This window comes from Macrobrachium rosenbergii, chromosome 40 (assembly GCF_040412425.1).
Source record: "Macrobrachium rosenbergii isolate ZJJX-2024 chromosome 40, ASM4041242v1, whole genome shotgun sequence".
Taxonomy (NCBI): Eukaryota; Metazoa; Arthropoda; class Malacostraca; order Decapoda; family Palaemonidae; genus Macrobrachium; species Macrobrachium rosenbergii.
In genome coordinates this window covers 24,962,666-24,976,845 of record NC_089780.1, presented here as the reverse complement: position 1 = coordinate 24,976,845, position 14,180 = coordinate 24,962,666, and the positions used below count along the sequence as shown (strand labels likewise).

Below are 14,180 nucleotides of genomic sequence, written 5' to 3'. Positions count from 1 at the left end.
TGAGATACTTAGGATATTATTCCCCACTAATGATATTCGAGAGATACGATGTATATTTGCATTATGGTTGTTTTTGTATCTGACTTCTCAGAGAGAGAGAATGGTTTCACCTTGGGACCTCCAAGGTAAGCTATTTTTATATACTGTATATTGCCTTATCGATATTCGTTTTTGGACAATATTGTTTACTGTTCGTAGTCACCCGAAGTATATTGCGCGCTTTACTGTATTTTTTAGCTTTTTAGCTTGACAAAAATAGGTTTCACCAGCTGTTTTTCTCGCATGCAACTGCTGAAAATATATAAATTTGAGAACTTATCTTCTACTTTTGGGAATTTCCTATATTTTTTACCCGTTTTTATGAATTAACATGTGGCAATAGTCTCATGTACCCGAGTCTCAAACGACAATATATAAATGAAAGAGAAAATTTCAATATAATAGAGTAACAGCCAAGATGATGGAAAGAAGAGTCTACATTGTGCTACTTTGTGTGCTACTTTTTGCTGCTGCATCTGCAGGTAACAGTATCTAATGTTCCATACTGTTGCTGAAAACTTTGAATTTTTATCATAACCACTTTGAAAAAGTTGATACTTTTGTCTAGGAACTTGGCAGTCACATACCTGCTATTAGGCTTCTTTGGGGAAACATATAGCTAAAGGTGCGTCACAAACATGTCGGACACTTTTCGTATACAACAACAACATGTTAAAAACAAGTCAACGTCGGTAAGTGGAGAAATAATCTTTGGCCATTACTGGATGATCGTACGAAGCACTGTTTAGAACTACCAATAATTTGTTGGTTTGTATTCAAGATATTTGCGATGTTTGTGCGATAAGTTGCCAACATATTTCACCCTAGTCATGAAGCAAAGTTCCCATGCTAGACAGGGATGCTTAGGTAAGGTCAGGTTTTGTTAAGCTAGGTTAGGTGACATTACTACTTGGTGTTCCTTATTTTATAATCACTCACTTCACTGATACAATCAGAGATATTACAATTATAATTATCGCTGATATTGTCAATGAAATCGTTGATTTTGCTACTTTCGTAGAATCCAGAATTTGTCATAAACAGCTCATAACAAAGTTACTTTCCTGAATGACTGTTTGGAGTTGAAATGACCCAAATTGCTTTAGAAATGATGAAGTATCGTGTGAAAAAACCACATGCATGTAACATGTATACGTGTATGTGTAGTTTATGAAATTATTTGGTCTTGTTATTAGGACTTTGCACTTGCAACGCAATGAATCAAGGTTACTTCTTTTCGTGACTGTATTTAGATCATTTTTTGGATAGGAAACCTTATCTAAATCTATCAGAGGGGATAGAGACAATAAAAGTATATTGCATATAGACCAACTCACATTGTTTGTTACCAATGTTAAGGCATAAATGCCTAAAATCCACCTTGACTTTGATGCTTGTATGTCCATTTGCTTTCTACAGTGGTCTGCCCCGAGCCCTTTCTTCAACTAGGTGGCCAATGCTACTACTTCTCCAGTGTGAATGCTTCTTGGAAAGAAGCGAGACAAGCTTGCCTTGGGATGAGTGAAGATTTACGTACAGATCTAGCTGTCTTCGACCTGACCTGTGAGGACTACAACGCCGTCTTCAATTACCTTACGACTACACGTAAGTACCAAGAGTTTGTCAGATCTCTTGCTGCTTCTTTAGCTGAGGATTTTTCAGATACTTAGTTATTTTTGGTGGGAGATTACTGACTCCTCCACTGTTGTACATACTGGCTCATTCTTCATGCATGCATCCGAGTTTAGTTACTAAGACTTGTCTCAAATGTATTGCAAAGTTCACTATGTTCGATTCATATGGATGTGCTGATACCCATCAGATATACAATATTGGTGGCTTGGAGGCTCGGACGAGAACCACGAAGACTTCTGGATCTGGGTAGATGGAAGGCCTATAGACATGCAGAAGAGTTATTGGGAACACGCAGAACCAGACAGGAACATCAGTCAACACTTTTGCATGCTGTTTACATGAAAGAATTTTACCCTCGATGGAGGCTCGGAAATCTACCTGAAGGTAGACTTTATCCATATGTGTGCCAGTATCGACTCGATGTCTAGGCAGACCAATCATGTTTGTTAATGGTTTTGGATATCAGTTCAATAAAGACACTGAGCAGAAGATTTCTTTCAAGGTTAACTGAAACTTTATAGGGTGTAATGAGTGAAAACAGAAATTGCAGAAAAAAAGAACCACATGAAGTAAATAAGATTCTACAGTCGGGGCACAACAACAGGAGATCCTCACTCTCTGGATATATTAGTAAATACGTGAATTTTTTTTCTTTAAAACCTCTCCTGAAAACCCTTATGGACAGAGTCAACAGACTATAAACTCAGGGGGCTCCAAAGAAAAGTCAGCGTACAGAGAGAGAGCAGGTTATAGGAAAAGGTGATAAATAAATAAATAAGAGAACAGAAAATGGAACTGTCACACCTGCAATTCAGGAGACATCTGCAGAGAGCATAAATAAATTTACCCCTCACTTAAATATCTAATCAGAAGATTTCACAACTGCACTATGCAAACTATTCCGTATTTTAGTTGTAGCCAAGATAAAACTCAAAGCAAAGTGAGTAGTATGAAATTTGATGCTAGAAAATGACACACTGTTTGCTACAGCAGCTTGCTTAGTGCTGAGAAGAGTACAGATGAAGTTTGTTGTTGTAGTACATTTTATGCAACAAACATAAATGAACTTACTGTATGTCTATGCCACAAGCCAACACTAAGAGTTGTCAAAATAAACTTGAATAATGACAAAGAGTTTGGGATAAGAGTCAGCACCTGAAGGCTACACTGGAGAACATTACTCCAAACAAGGAAGAAGAGCAGTTAAAACACTTAGATATAATAGCTTCATCTCAAAACATTTCAAAACATATCCACAAGATACCAACTTCTTTGAAAAACAGAGTAAGCAGTATTAAGCATATGCTTCTGGAAAGTCAATTTCTTACCAAAGGTTACACCTAGAATCTTAAAAAAGCCAGTGACATTTAAAACCGTACCATTCAAAATTGTTCTGGATCGACTAAGGGTTAAGCTACAGTGTGCCCCAAAGCCTACTCCACTCATGAATACAAGCCAGATCTCTATTCAAGGTTCCTGCAAAACCTACCTAAAAAGGATCTCTTTTCCAAGGAACAACAGCTAGAAGTGTTTGCATCATCGCTGTATGCAGTGAGTTTGTTCCCAAGACCTCATGCCAATATCACTAGTGATAGAAACCTTGTGGAAATCCTGAAATTAAAACATATGCCATGCCATTGTAACACAAACCCTTTGATTCCTTGCTATGGAAAATTCATTTGAAATAATAAAAGATCCACCAACTCTAACCAATCTTAGCCTGTGGATAAAATAAAAAAAACTTCATATTTAATGTGTTGGAGGAGCTGATGGAACTCCACCCAACAGGAGGCAGAACTTACTTCTGTAAAATATTGCCCCTAAACAGAGACAGAACTTGTGACTCAAGTTTGCCTTCAATCTTCTGGGCCTTGGCAGTTATGGGTGCTTTGGCCCTAATGGGACTTTTACTTTCCATCTTTTCTAAAAATGACTGCTGATTTCATTAGCCCTGATTTTTACTAGTTTCTGAAGATTAAGTGCACTCACTAAGTCTTCCCGTCTTTGTGCAGGAAGGAAAACATTGCTGGCTTACATAAATGACAAGTATGTTCTCATTCCCCTCTGAATATAGGCTGATTTCAATTACCCCTGTTTTATCAAATGTTTTTGAGGAAGCAGCTCTCTAAACGTCTTTGTAGGTTTGTTGAAGATAATAACCTTCTACCAACATCACATTTTTGGTTTCATAAAGGCCTTGGTACTTGTTATGCACTCTTGTCAATAGCTACCCTCTTGCAGAGTACTCTTGATGAGGATCCAGAGATACCAGCAATGGTTGGTCTAGATTTTGATGCAGTCTTTAAGACCCTGTGAATCATGAAGCATCATCTATCCACAGGCTAAGATTACAGCCAGTTGGATGGATCTTTTTCTTTTTAATATTTCAAATGAATTTTTTTGGAGGAACCCAAAGGGTTTGTGATGATGACCAGTGTAGTAATTTTTAATATTATGTTGAATGAGTCCAAAGGGGATCTACACTTTCATTTTCATGTGGCAATAAGGTTGTGAACAAACTGACTGCATACAGCGTTGTTTTTATACTCTTTCTAGCTGTTGTTCCTTCTGCATGCCTTAGGTGTGTGTGTTGCAGGATCCTTGAAGAGATCTGGAACATTCTTCAGGAATCATTCCAGGTTCTTTTCAAACTCTAAACAACAATGTTTCACCACCAGCAATTGAAATGAACAAATGAATATAAAAAAACAACTCACAACACTACAACACATTTATTCACAACCTTATTTACAAAGAAAATGAAATGTTGTTTCCCCCTTTGCTCTCATTCAACATAATATTAAACAAATCTAAGCAGTTATAGATGTGGGTTCAGGTTGGAAGGTAAAAATTCAATCTTAAAATATTAAATGGTGAGTTGGTGAGTTATCCTTCGTGGCTGGGGTTTCAGCTGAAGAGATGATGCTTCATGATTGACCTCGGGCTTAAAGACGTCATCAAAATCGGCTGGGAACTCAGCAGAGACATTGCTGGTCCTCACCACGGGCTACTCTGTCAAAAGGGATGTCTTCAGGATGAGGGAGCAAATGCTGTTTCTCCAAGAATCTTTGTGCAAATGAAGGGCTGGGGACTGTCTTCACTACAGACAGGAAGGACTGACTAGTTCTTCTTGTCAAACCTACAGGAAGGGCTTTAGCAACTTCTCTTCACAAAGGAAGGACTACTTTCTTTGTCATTGGTAATAGGGCTCACTGCTTCACCTCATCTTCAAACACGGAGGGCTTAGAGACATCTCATCCGCAATGAAGGCAGGACTGGCTTTCTCTTCATTTTGGGCAGAACAAGAATTTTATGGAGAAAGTAAAAAATCGTCTGAAGGGGATAAATCTGTCGGAACTTGCTTAGCCCGACCTCTGAAAGCCCTCTCTGTCTCTGTGTTTCTATCTCTGTCTTGGGAAGTCTCTTCTGGAGGCAAATATACCACTGTCTCCGTGGAGGTAATGACGACAGACAATCTGTCATTCCCATATAAGAAGTTTTTTTATTTTCTACATACTGATTGGTTCCTCAATAACTGCCCACTTCCACAGTCACGCCAAAGCTTCCAGAACAAATTTTTTATGCAATTCAATCAAATATTGCGCCATGTTACAAAGGCATGGCATGTGATGCCATGTAGTGTCATTTCCACAAGAAAGGGTTTCGTGTCACTAGTTTTAATTACAGGAGGCCTTGACAACAATCAACTGACTGGTGATGACATCTTCGAGCAAACACAGGGGAACAGTCACACCTTGGAAAAGAAATCTTTCTTTTTCAATATATTTCTTCAACATTATTGCATCTAACCCTGAATAGACATCTGGCTTGTATTCATGAGTGGAGTAGACTTTGGGGCACACTGTAGCTTAACCCTTCTCAAAACTCAAAGTGTGAAGGTTAATCGATCCAGAATACTTTTGAATGGTGCAGTCTTAAATGTCATTGACTTTTCTAAGATCCTAGGTGTAACCCTTGATAAGAAATTGACTTTTGAGAAGCATGTACGCAATACTGGTTCCTCTGTTTTTACAAAAAGTTGGTATCTTGTGGAAACGTTTTCAAATGTTTTGAGATGAAGCTATTATATGTAAGTGTTTTGACTGCTGTTCTTCCTTGTTTGGAATAATGTTCTCAAGTGCAGCGTTCAGGTGCTGACTCTTATCTCAAACTCTTGGATAGAATTTTGTCACCAGTCAAGTTTATTTTGCCAACCCTTAGTGTTGGCTTGTGGCATAGACATAAAGTAAGTTCATTATGTTTGTTGCATAAAATTTACTACAACAACAAGCTTCATCTGTACTCTTCTCAGCACTAAGCAAGTTGCTGCAACAAACAGTGTGTCATTTTCTAGCATCAGGTTTAATACCACTCAGTTTCCTTTGAGTTTTATCTCGGCTACAACTAAAATATGGAATAGTTTGCATAGTGCAGTTGTGGAATTTTCTGATTAGATATTTAAGCGAGGGGCAAATTCATTTATGCCCTCTGCAGATGTCTCCTGAATTGCAGGTGTGACAGTTCCATTTTCTGTTCCCTCTTATTTATTTATTTATCATCTTTTCCTATAACCTGTCTCTCTCTCTCTGTACGGTGACTTCCCTTTGGAGCCCTCATGGGTTTATAGTCTGTTGACTCTGTCCATAAAGGTTTTCAGGAGAGGTTTTAAAGAAAGAAAGAAAGAAAAAATTTAAGTATTTACTAACATATCCAGAGAGTGAGGATCTCCTATTGTTGTGCCCCTGACTGTAGAATCTTATTAACTTCTTGTGGTTCTTTTTTTCTGCAATTTTTGTTTTCACCCATTACACCCTATAAAGTTTCAGTTAACCTGAAAGGAATCTTCTGCTCAGTGTCTTTATTGAACTGATATCCAAAACCATTAACAAACATGATCGGTCTGCCTAGACATCGAGTCGATACTGGCACACATATGGATAAACTCTATCTTCTTCCAAATTTCCAATCCTCCATCGACGGTAAAATTCTTGTACGTAATAAGCATGCAAAAAGTGTTGACTGACGTTCCTGTCGGGTTCCTCGCCTTGCCAATAACCCTTCTGCATGTCTATAGGCCTTCCATCTACCCAGATCCAGTAGTCTTCGTGGTTCTCGTCCGTGCCTCCAAGCCACCAATATTTTATATCTGATGGGTATAAGCAGATCCATATGAATTGAACATAGTGAACTTTGCAATACACTTGAGACAAGCCATAGTAACTAAACTGGGATGCATGCATGAAGAATGAGCCAGTATGTACAACAGTGGAGGAGTCAGAAATCTCCCACGAAAAAAACTAAGTATCTGAAAAATCCTCAACTAAAAAAGCAGCAAGAGATCTGACAAACTCTTGGTACTCACCTGTAGTCGTAAGGTAATTGAAGACGGCGTTGTAGTCCTCACAGGTCAGGTCCAAGACAGCGAGATCTGCACCTAAATCTTCACGCATCCCTAGGCAAGCTTGTCTCGCTTCTTTCCAAGTAGCATTCACACTGGAGAAGTAGTAGCATTGGCCACCTATATGAAGAAAGGGCTCTGGGCAGATCACTGTAGAAAGCAAATGGACATACAAGCATTAAAGTCAAGGTGGATTTTCGGCATTTATGCCTTAACATTGGTAACAAACAATGTGAGTTGGTCTATATGTAATATACCATCTGTATCCCCTCTGATAGATTTAGATAAGGTTTCCTATCCAAAAATGATCTAAATACAGCCACGAAAAGAAGTAACCTTGATTCATTGCGTTTCAAGTGCAAAGTCCTAATAACAAGACCAAATGATTTCATAAACTACACATACACGTATACATGTCACATGCATGTGGTTTATCCACACAGTACTTCATCATTTTTAAAGCAATTTGTGTAATTTCAACTCCAAACAGTCATTCAGGAAATTAACTTTGTAACGAGCTGTTTATAAAAAAATTCTAGATTCCACGAAAGTAGCAAAATCATCAACGATTTCATTGACAATATCAGCGATAATTATAATTGTAATATCTCTGATTGTATCAGTGAAGTGAGTGATTATAAAATAAGGAACACCAAGTAGTAATGTCACCTAACCTAGTTTAACAAACCGTGACCTTACCTAAGCATCCCTGTCTAGCATGGGAACTTTGCTTCATGACCGGGTAAAACATGCTGGCAACTTATCGCACAAACATCGCAAATAACTTGAATACAAACCAACAAATTATTGGTAGTTCTAAACAGTGCTTCGTACGATCTTCCCGCAATGGCTAAAGACTATTTCTCCACTTACCGACATTGACTTGTTTTCAACATGTTGTTGATATGTATACGAAAAGTGTCCGACATGTTTGTGACATGTTTTACTCTAGTGTGGATGCACCTTTAGCTGTATGTTTACCCAAAGAAGCCTAAGAGCAGGTATATGAATGCCAAGTTCCTAGGCAAAAGTATCAACTTTTTCAAAGTGGTTATGACAAAAATTCAAAGTTTTCAGCAACAGTATGGAACATTGGACACTGTTACCTGCAGATGCAGCAGCAAAAAGTAGCACACAAAGTAGCACAATGTAGACTCTTCTTTCCATCATCTTGGCTGTTACTCTATTATTGAAATTTTCTGCTTCATTTATATATTGTCGTTTGAGACTCGGGTACATGCGACTACTGCCACCCGTTAATTCACAAAAACGGGTAAAAAACATAGGAAATTCCCAAAAGTAGAAGATAAGTTCTCAAATTTATATATTTTCAGCAGCTGCATGCGAGAGAAACAGCTGGTGAAACTTATTTTTATCAAGCTAAAAAGCTAAAAAATAAAGTTAAGCGCGCAATATACTTCGGGTGACTACGAACAGTAAGGGATATTGTACAAAAAACGAATATCGATAAGGCAATATACAGTATATAAAAATAGCTTATCTTGGAGGTCCCAATGTGACATCATTCTCTCCCTCTCTCTGAGAAGTCAGATACAAAAACAACCATAATGCAAATATGATTCGTACCTCTCGAATATCACTAGTAGGGAATAATGCCTAAGTATCTCATACAAAGAAATTATTATTATTATTATTATTATTATTATTATTTATTATTATTATTATTATTATTATTATTATTATTATTATTATTATTATTATTATTAAGATTATTATTATTAAGAAGAAGAAGATGGAGCAAGCCCACAGGGGCCACTGACTAGAAATTCAAGCTTCTAAAAATATGGTGCTCCTTTGAAAGTAGTAAATAGGAAATACAATGAAGAAACAATCAGGAAAAAAAAGTAACTTAAGAAAATAATAACGAAATATATAAAAATGTAAATTGTTAAAATACAAGGAGAATTGTCTTTGGGTAGGAATGCATTGCAATAACTGTAATCATTTTCATACTTGTAAATGCAATTAATGCAATTATGGAATTATGTTCAAGGGAAATCATAATCAATAAAATCAGTACTTTCTCCTTATTTTGTTCAGCTGCGAAGATTAAAGAATAAATTCTGTCTGTTCACGACTTCCTGTCTCTCTGTCTGTCTGTCTGTCTGTCTCTAATTATGGCCAAAGCCATCCTCTGAGCTCCTCATTTTACAGACTGTACAAACCTCATTTATTCAATTTATGTTTCACCTGTTTCCTCCATTCAACACCATTTCCTAATCTCACTATTTCGCACCTAGAAATAACGTCACTGTACTCTTTCTAGCGCAGATGGTTCTCACCCGGGGTGGGGGGGGGCGTCAGCAATTTCCAGGGGAGGCGCGAGCCCTGGGGAAAATTTAAAAGTTCTCTCGTTATACTCGTTATTCTCTTAACAAGAGTGAGGAACTAATATTCAGAAGTTTATAGAAAAAATGCAAACGTATCGCCTTATAACGTTAGATTCTTATACAGTGGTCTACTACTCTAGTTAGACTCGTTGGGCTTCTTGCCATGTTTTGCAATTATTGACCTCCCTCCCTATCCCAAGAAAACCTTTCTTTTTTCTTTTTTTTTTTTTCCTTTCAATCTGGGCATTTTACTCATAGATGCAAGGGGGTCGTGGAGGGAAGGACCAACTCCCAAATGGGCCGTGGTATTAATAAGGGTAAGACCCACTGTTCTAGCTTTACGTTAAGACCTCTTGTTTCTTTAGTGACTATCGACCATCAGACTATTTAGCTGGAACCTTTAGAATGCTTAGTTGAGCAAAAATGGAACGAATGTCTTAGCTATACCCGATAGGTATACATCTAAGCGAGGGGTTCCCTCATATCTAAAACCTATGGCAAAAGGATTTTTGGCCTGTTGCTGGATAATCATACGGAACACTCGTTTGAACTACCAATACGTCGTTGACTTGTATTCAGGTTATTTGCGACGTCTGTGCGATAAGTTGCCGACATGTTTCACCCTGGGAATGAAGCAAAGTTCCCTTGCTAGATGGGGATGCTTAGGTTAAGGTGAGGTTATGTTAAGCTAGATAAGGTAATAACATAATTACTTCGTGTTCTTTATTTTGTAATTAATCGAAAGAATAGGTTGTGTTAGGCAAGATTAGATAGCATGCTGTATATATATATATATATATATATATATATATATATATATATATATATATATATATATATATATATATATATATTTGTGACTCACATCAGGATCGAACCCAGGACTTTCAATTTGAAAGGCAGGGGGCGCTGCCCACTAGGCCATACAAGTCATTTTGATGGCTTGTATGACTTAGTGGGCAGTGCCCTTGCCTTTCAGTTGAAAGACCTGGGTTCGATCCAGCTGTGAGTCAGAAATTTACTTCTGTTCCACACGTGATTGTGAGTTAATTATATATATATATATATATATATATATATATATATATATATATATATATATATATATATATATATATATATATATATATATATATATATATATATCCTACACCTACACACATGGATACCTAAGACCTCTAAGACTATTCACTTTAAAAAAATTGACATTTTACCTACCCTGAGAAGTATACTGAGCAGACGAATCCCAGGTAGACTGATTGAATTAACCACACTCTTTGTACATCACGCTCTCATCCACAGAGCTACATCTCTGGCTTCTAAATGTCACACCAGAATATTAGAGCACCCCACTTCGTCTGACCTTCGTTCCGTGGTGCGTTTTTGACACTTGTGACCCACTTTCGTTCCTAGTAATATTTTCAGTTTATGGTAATGACTTTCGTGTGGAAACTCCATCATCCTGCTTTGCTTTGCTTCGCAAGAATGTATTTTAGGCTGATAAAATTTATCCTGTTTAAGAATGTTCTCTCATTCACTCGTCGAAATGTTTTTTTATATTTTCATAGGTGTATTGTTGACCATATTCCATTCAGCTTGATCTAGCTTTAAGCTAAAGGTATAAGCTTGAATTCATTTATGCCTCACGCAGCTTATATTTGTAACTGAGTTTGTACTGGGTAAAGAAAAAGTGGAATTTAGTTGGGATGTATATAAGTCACATTCATTTCTCTCTCTCTCTCTCTCTCTCTCTCTCTCTCTCTCTCTCTCTCTCTCTCTCTCTCTCTCTCTCTCTCTCTCTCTCTCTCTCTCTCATAAAAGCTGATTTCATCTTTACATTCTTATCCTTCATCCAGTGTTGCTTGTACCTCTCTCTCTCTCTCTCTCTCTCTCTCTCTCTCTCTCTCTCTCTCTCAACACATAAAATATTCATTTTTCCCAAATTACGTTATACTCATACTTTACACTCTGGATCTTTATTTGACATCGTAAAGGGATATTTCTCCAGTCAAGGTGTTCAGAAAAAAAATGTGTGTATTTTATTTTTAATTTTTTGTCTAGACAAAAGGCCAATTATTTCCGACCAATCAAGGTGTTCATAAAAAATCTGTATTTGTTTTATTTCTAATTATTTTGTTTTCCAAACAAAAGGCTAATTATTTCTTACAAATCTATGTGTTCAGAAAAAATTATGTATTTTATTTTGATTTTTTTTTTTTTTTTTTTGTCCAGAGAAAAGGTCAATTAGTTCCGACCAGTCAAGGTTTTCAGAAAAAATTGTGTATTTTATTTTCATTTTTTTTTTCCAAACAACTCTATCATTTCCGACCCATCAACGCGTTCATAAAAAAATTATTTAATTTATTTTCATAATTTTTTGGTCCAAACAAAAGTCCAGTCATTTCCGACCAATCAATCAACGCGTTCATAAAAAAAAAATTTATTTAATTTATTGTCATAATTTTTGGGGTCCAAATAAAAGTCCAGTCATTTCCGGCCAATCAATCCACGTGTTTATAAAAAAAATTATTTAATTTATTTTTATAATTTTTTTGGTCCAAACAGAAGTCCAGTCATTTCCGGACAATCAATCAACCTGTTCATAAAAAAAATTTCTTTAATATATTTTCATAATCTTTCTGGTCCAAACAAAAGTCCAGTCATTTCCGGCCAATCGAGAGATTCAGAAAATTGATTATCAATCATTTCCGATGGATTAGGGCAAGAAGACCTTGTACATTTGCCCTTTGGTGAGGGCTCCTATTGTTATTTACTAGAGTAATTACGGCATATTAACAAGGCAGTGTGATACATTTGGGTTGACTGTAATTACATTGGTTAATTACATTGGTTAATTATATTGCTTAACTGTAATTTGAATGGTTAATCGGTCGTGAGATATTTTATGTACGAGGGATTTTCTTTTAAGGGTAAATGTTATTTTATTCGTGTTTTTTGTTGTTTTACAAACCTTTTTTGAGTCTCTTTTTGAAAAATTAATTAGCAGTATTCTGATGAGGAAGTGAGATGGTCATTTCGAAAGTTATATTGTTGTCATTTACGTAATTGGTGGGTTTGACTTTTTATAGTGTATATATATATATATATATATTTATATTATATATATATATATATATATATATATATATATATATATATATATATATATATATATGTATATGTATATATATATGTATATATATACATATATATATTCATATAAATATATATATATATGTAAGTATATATGTATATATATGTGTATATATATATATATATATATATATATATATATATATATATATATATATATATATATATATATATATATATATATATATATATATATATATATATTAGTTAATATTTAGTATTTAAAACGTATTAAAAAACTCACATGCATTATGGAAACATTTGAGATCATCTGATGGAGGTAAACCGTATACAGTAGCTGTCAGTGTGTGGTCCAGGGGTTACGGCGCCATTCAGATGCAAATGAATCCGGATCTTTCGTGTAAATCCGGAATGGAATCACGTTCCTCATAATCATGCTCCTCCTTCTTCAGGAATTTATGAGTGCAAGTATCTTTGCCTGTTGAGGGACAGTTTTCGAAACGCAAGCACTTCTGTTTAGAAGTATTTCAGGATTGGGTCGCTTCTGACTGGGTATGATCAAAGCGCTCTTACTCTGAGGTAAAACAAATGCAGAATGCATGAGTATATCTATGTATATATATATATATATATATATATATATATATATATATATATATATATATATATATATATATATATATATATAATAAACTTTGACATTCATCCAGTAGAAACTGTTTAATTTCCGAAAAAGGCTACTACAGTTAAGCCACATGAAAGATTCATACACTTTTTGAATATAAAAAAACATTGTTTTGTTCAATCTTTGCTTTATGTTTGAACCACATAAACACCAGTGTTTTTATTCCAAAAAGGCTATTGTCTCCAAGTGAAGAATTCTCTGTATGTCTTATGTGTTTCCATAGACACAAAAAAGGTTCGTTTCCTTTCTTTGAATATTTGATTTAAAAAAAAATGCCTTTTCACTCTTTAACTGGTGTTTGAAGCACATAAACATCATTATTTCATTTCCAAAATTCTCTGTATGTCATATTTGTTTCTAATAAATAAAATAAAGAATATTCATAAACTTTTCGTTGATGAAAAAAAGCATACACTTTTGGTGAATAAAAATGTTTAAATAAAAACTTTTCTTCAACTTGAGCCACATAAACATCAGCCTGTTATTTCCAAAAATCCTACTGTTTCCAAGTGAAAAATTTTTCTATGTCTTTCGTGTTTCAAAAAAAACCAACAAACAAAAAAGATTCTTTCATCTCTGTTATTGAAACAAAAAAAAATGTTTCCTTCAGTCTGTAATTAATGTTTGAACCGCATGAACATCAGTGTTACTGAAAAAATGAAACTACCGTTTCCAAGTGAAGAATTCTCTGTATGTTTCACGTGTGTCTATATACCCCAAGAAGACGTCCATTCACAAAACGATCTTTTGCTCAACCCCTGAATGACATTTGAACCTCATGAACATCGAGGTTTTATTTCTGAAACAACTCACCTACTGTACCCGGCTCGTCATCATCCCCAGCTGGTCCTGACACATTTCCCAAAATCTTTCGTCCTGCCTCTAATTAACAACCCGTTTCATTCTCGTTATGCACGACAGATAGTTTTCTAACTCGACTCATCTCTAGTTTATTTAT

The 14,180-nt window shown here is 35.6% G+C and overlaps 2 protein-coding genes across 2 annotated transcripts; one reads left to right on the top strand and one right to left on the bottom strand.

The window, feature by feature from the left end:
- The first annotated feature begins 418 nt into the window (after window positions 1-418).
- LOC136825965 (C-type lectin domain family 17, member A-like) lies at window positions 419-2,163 on the top strand. The gene is made up of 3 exons (XM_067082828.1): window positions 419-521; window positions 1,459-1,644; window positions 1,862-2,163. Exons 1-3 carry the CDS (start codon window positions 458-460, stop codon window positions 2,014-2,016), a joined length of 405 nt encoding a protein of 134 aa, XP_066938929.1. The 5' UTR covers window positions 419-457; the 3' UTR covers window positions 2,017-2,163.
- A 4,196-nt stretch (window positions 2,164-6,359) lies between these two features.
- On the bottom strand, window positions 6,360-8,298 carry LOC136825964 (CD209 antigen-like protein A). Its single transcript, XM_067082827.1, has 3 exons — window positions 8,179-8,298; window positions 7,037-7,222; window positions 6,360-6,820 (listed from the first exon to the last, which is right to left on the bottom strand). Exons 1-3 carry the CDS (start codon window positions 8,240-8,242, stop codon window positions 6,579-6,581), a joined length of 492 nt encoding a protein of 163 aa, XP_066938928.1. The 5' UTR covers window positions 8,243-8,298; the 3' UTR covers window positions 6,360-6,578.
- Between the last annotated feature and the right edge of the window lie 5,882 nt (window positions 8,299-14,180).

Excerpts from the sequence above, each read along its gene's own strand:
- LOC136825965 (XM_067082828.1), top strand. The coding sequence starts at position 458 with ATGATGGAAAGAAGAGTCTACATTGTGCTACTTTGTGTGCTACTTTTT. Across the intron at positions 522-1,458 it reads TTTTGCTGCTGCATCTGCAG|TGGTCTGCCCCGAGCCCTTT; the intron begins GTAACAGTATCT and ends TGCTTTCTACAG. Across the intron at positions 1,645-1,861 it reads CAATTACCTTACGACTACAC|ATATACAATATTGGTGGCTT; the intron begins GTAAGTACCAAG and ends GATACCCATCAG.
- LOC136825964 (XM_067082827.1), bottom strand. The coding sequence starts at position 8,242 with ATGATGGAAAGAAGAGTCTACATTGTGCTACTTTGTGTGCTACTTTTT. Across the intron at positions 7,223-8,178 it reads TTTTGCTGCTGCATCTGCAG|TGATCTGCCCAGAGCCCTTT; the intron begins GTAACAGTGTCC and ends TGCTTTCTACAG. Across the intron at positions 6,821-7,036 it reads CAATTACCTTACGACTACAG|ATATAAAATATTGGTGGCTT; the intron begins GTGAGTACCAAG and ends TATACCCATCAG.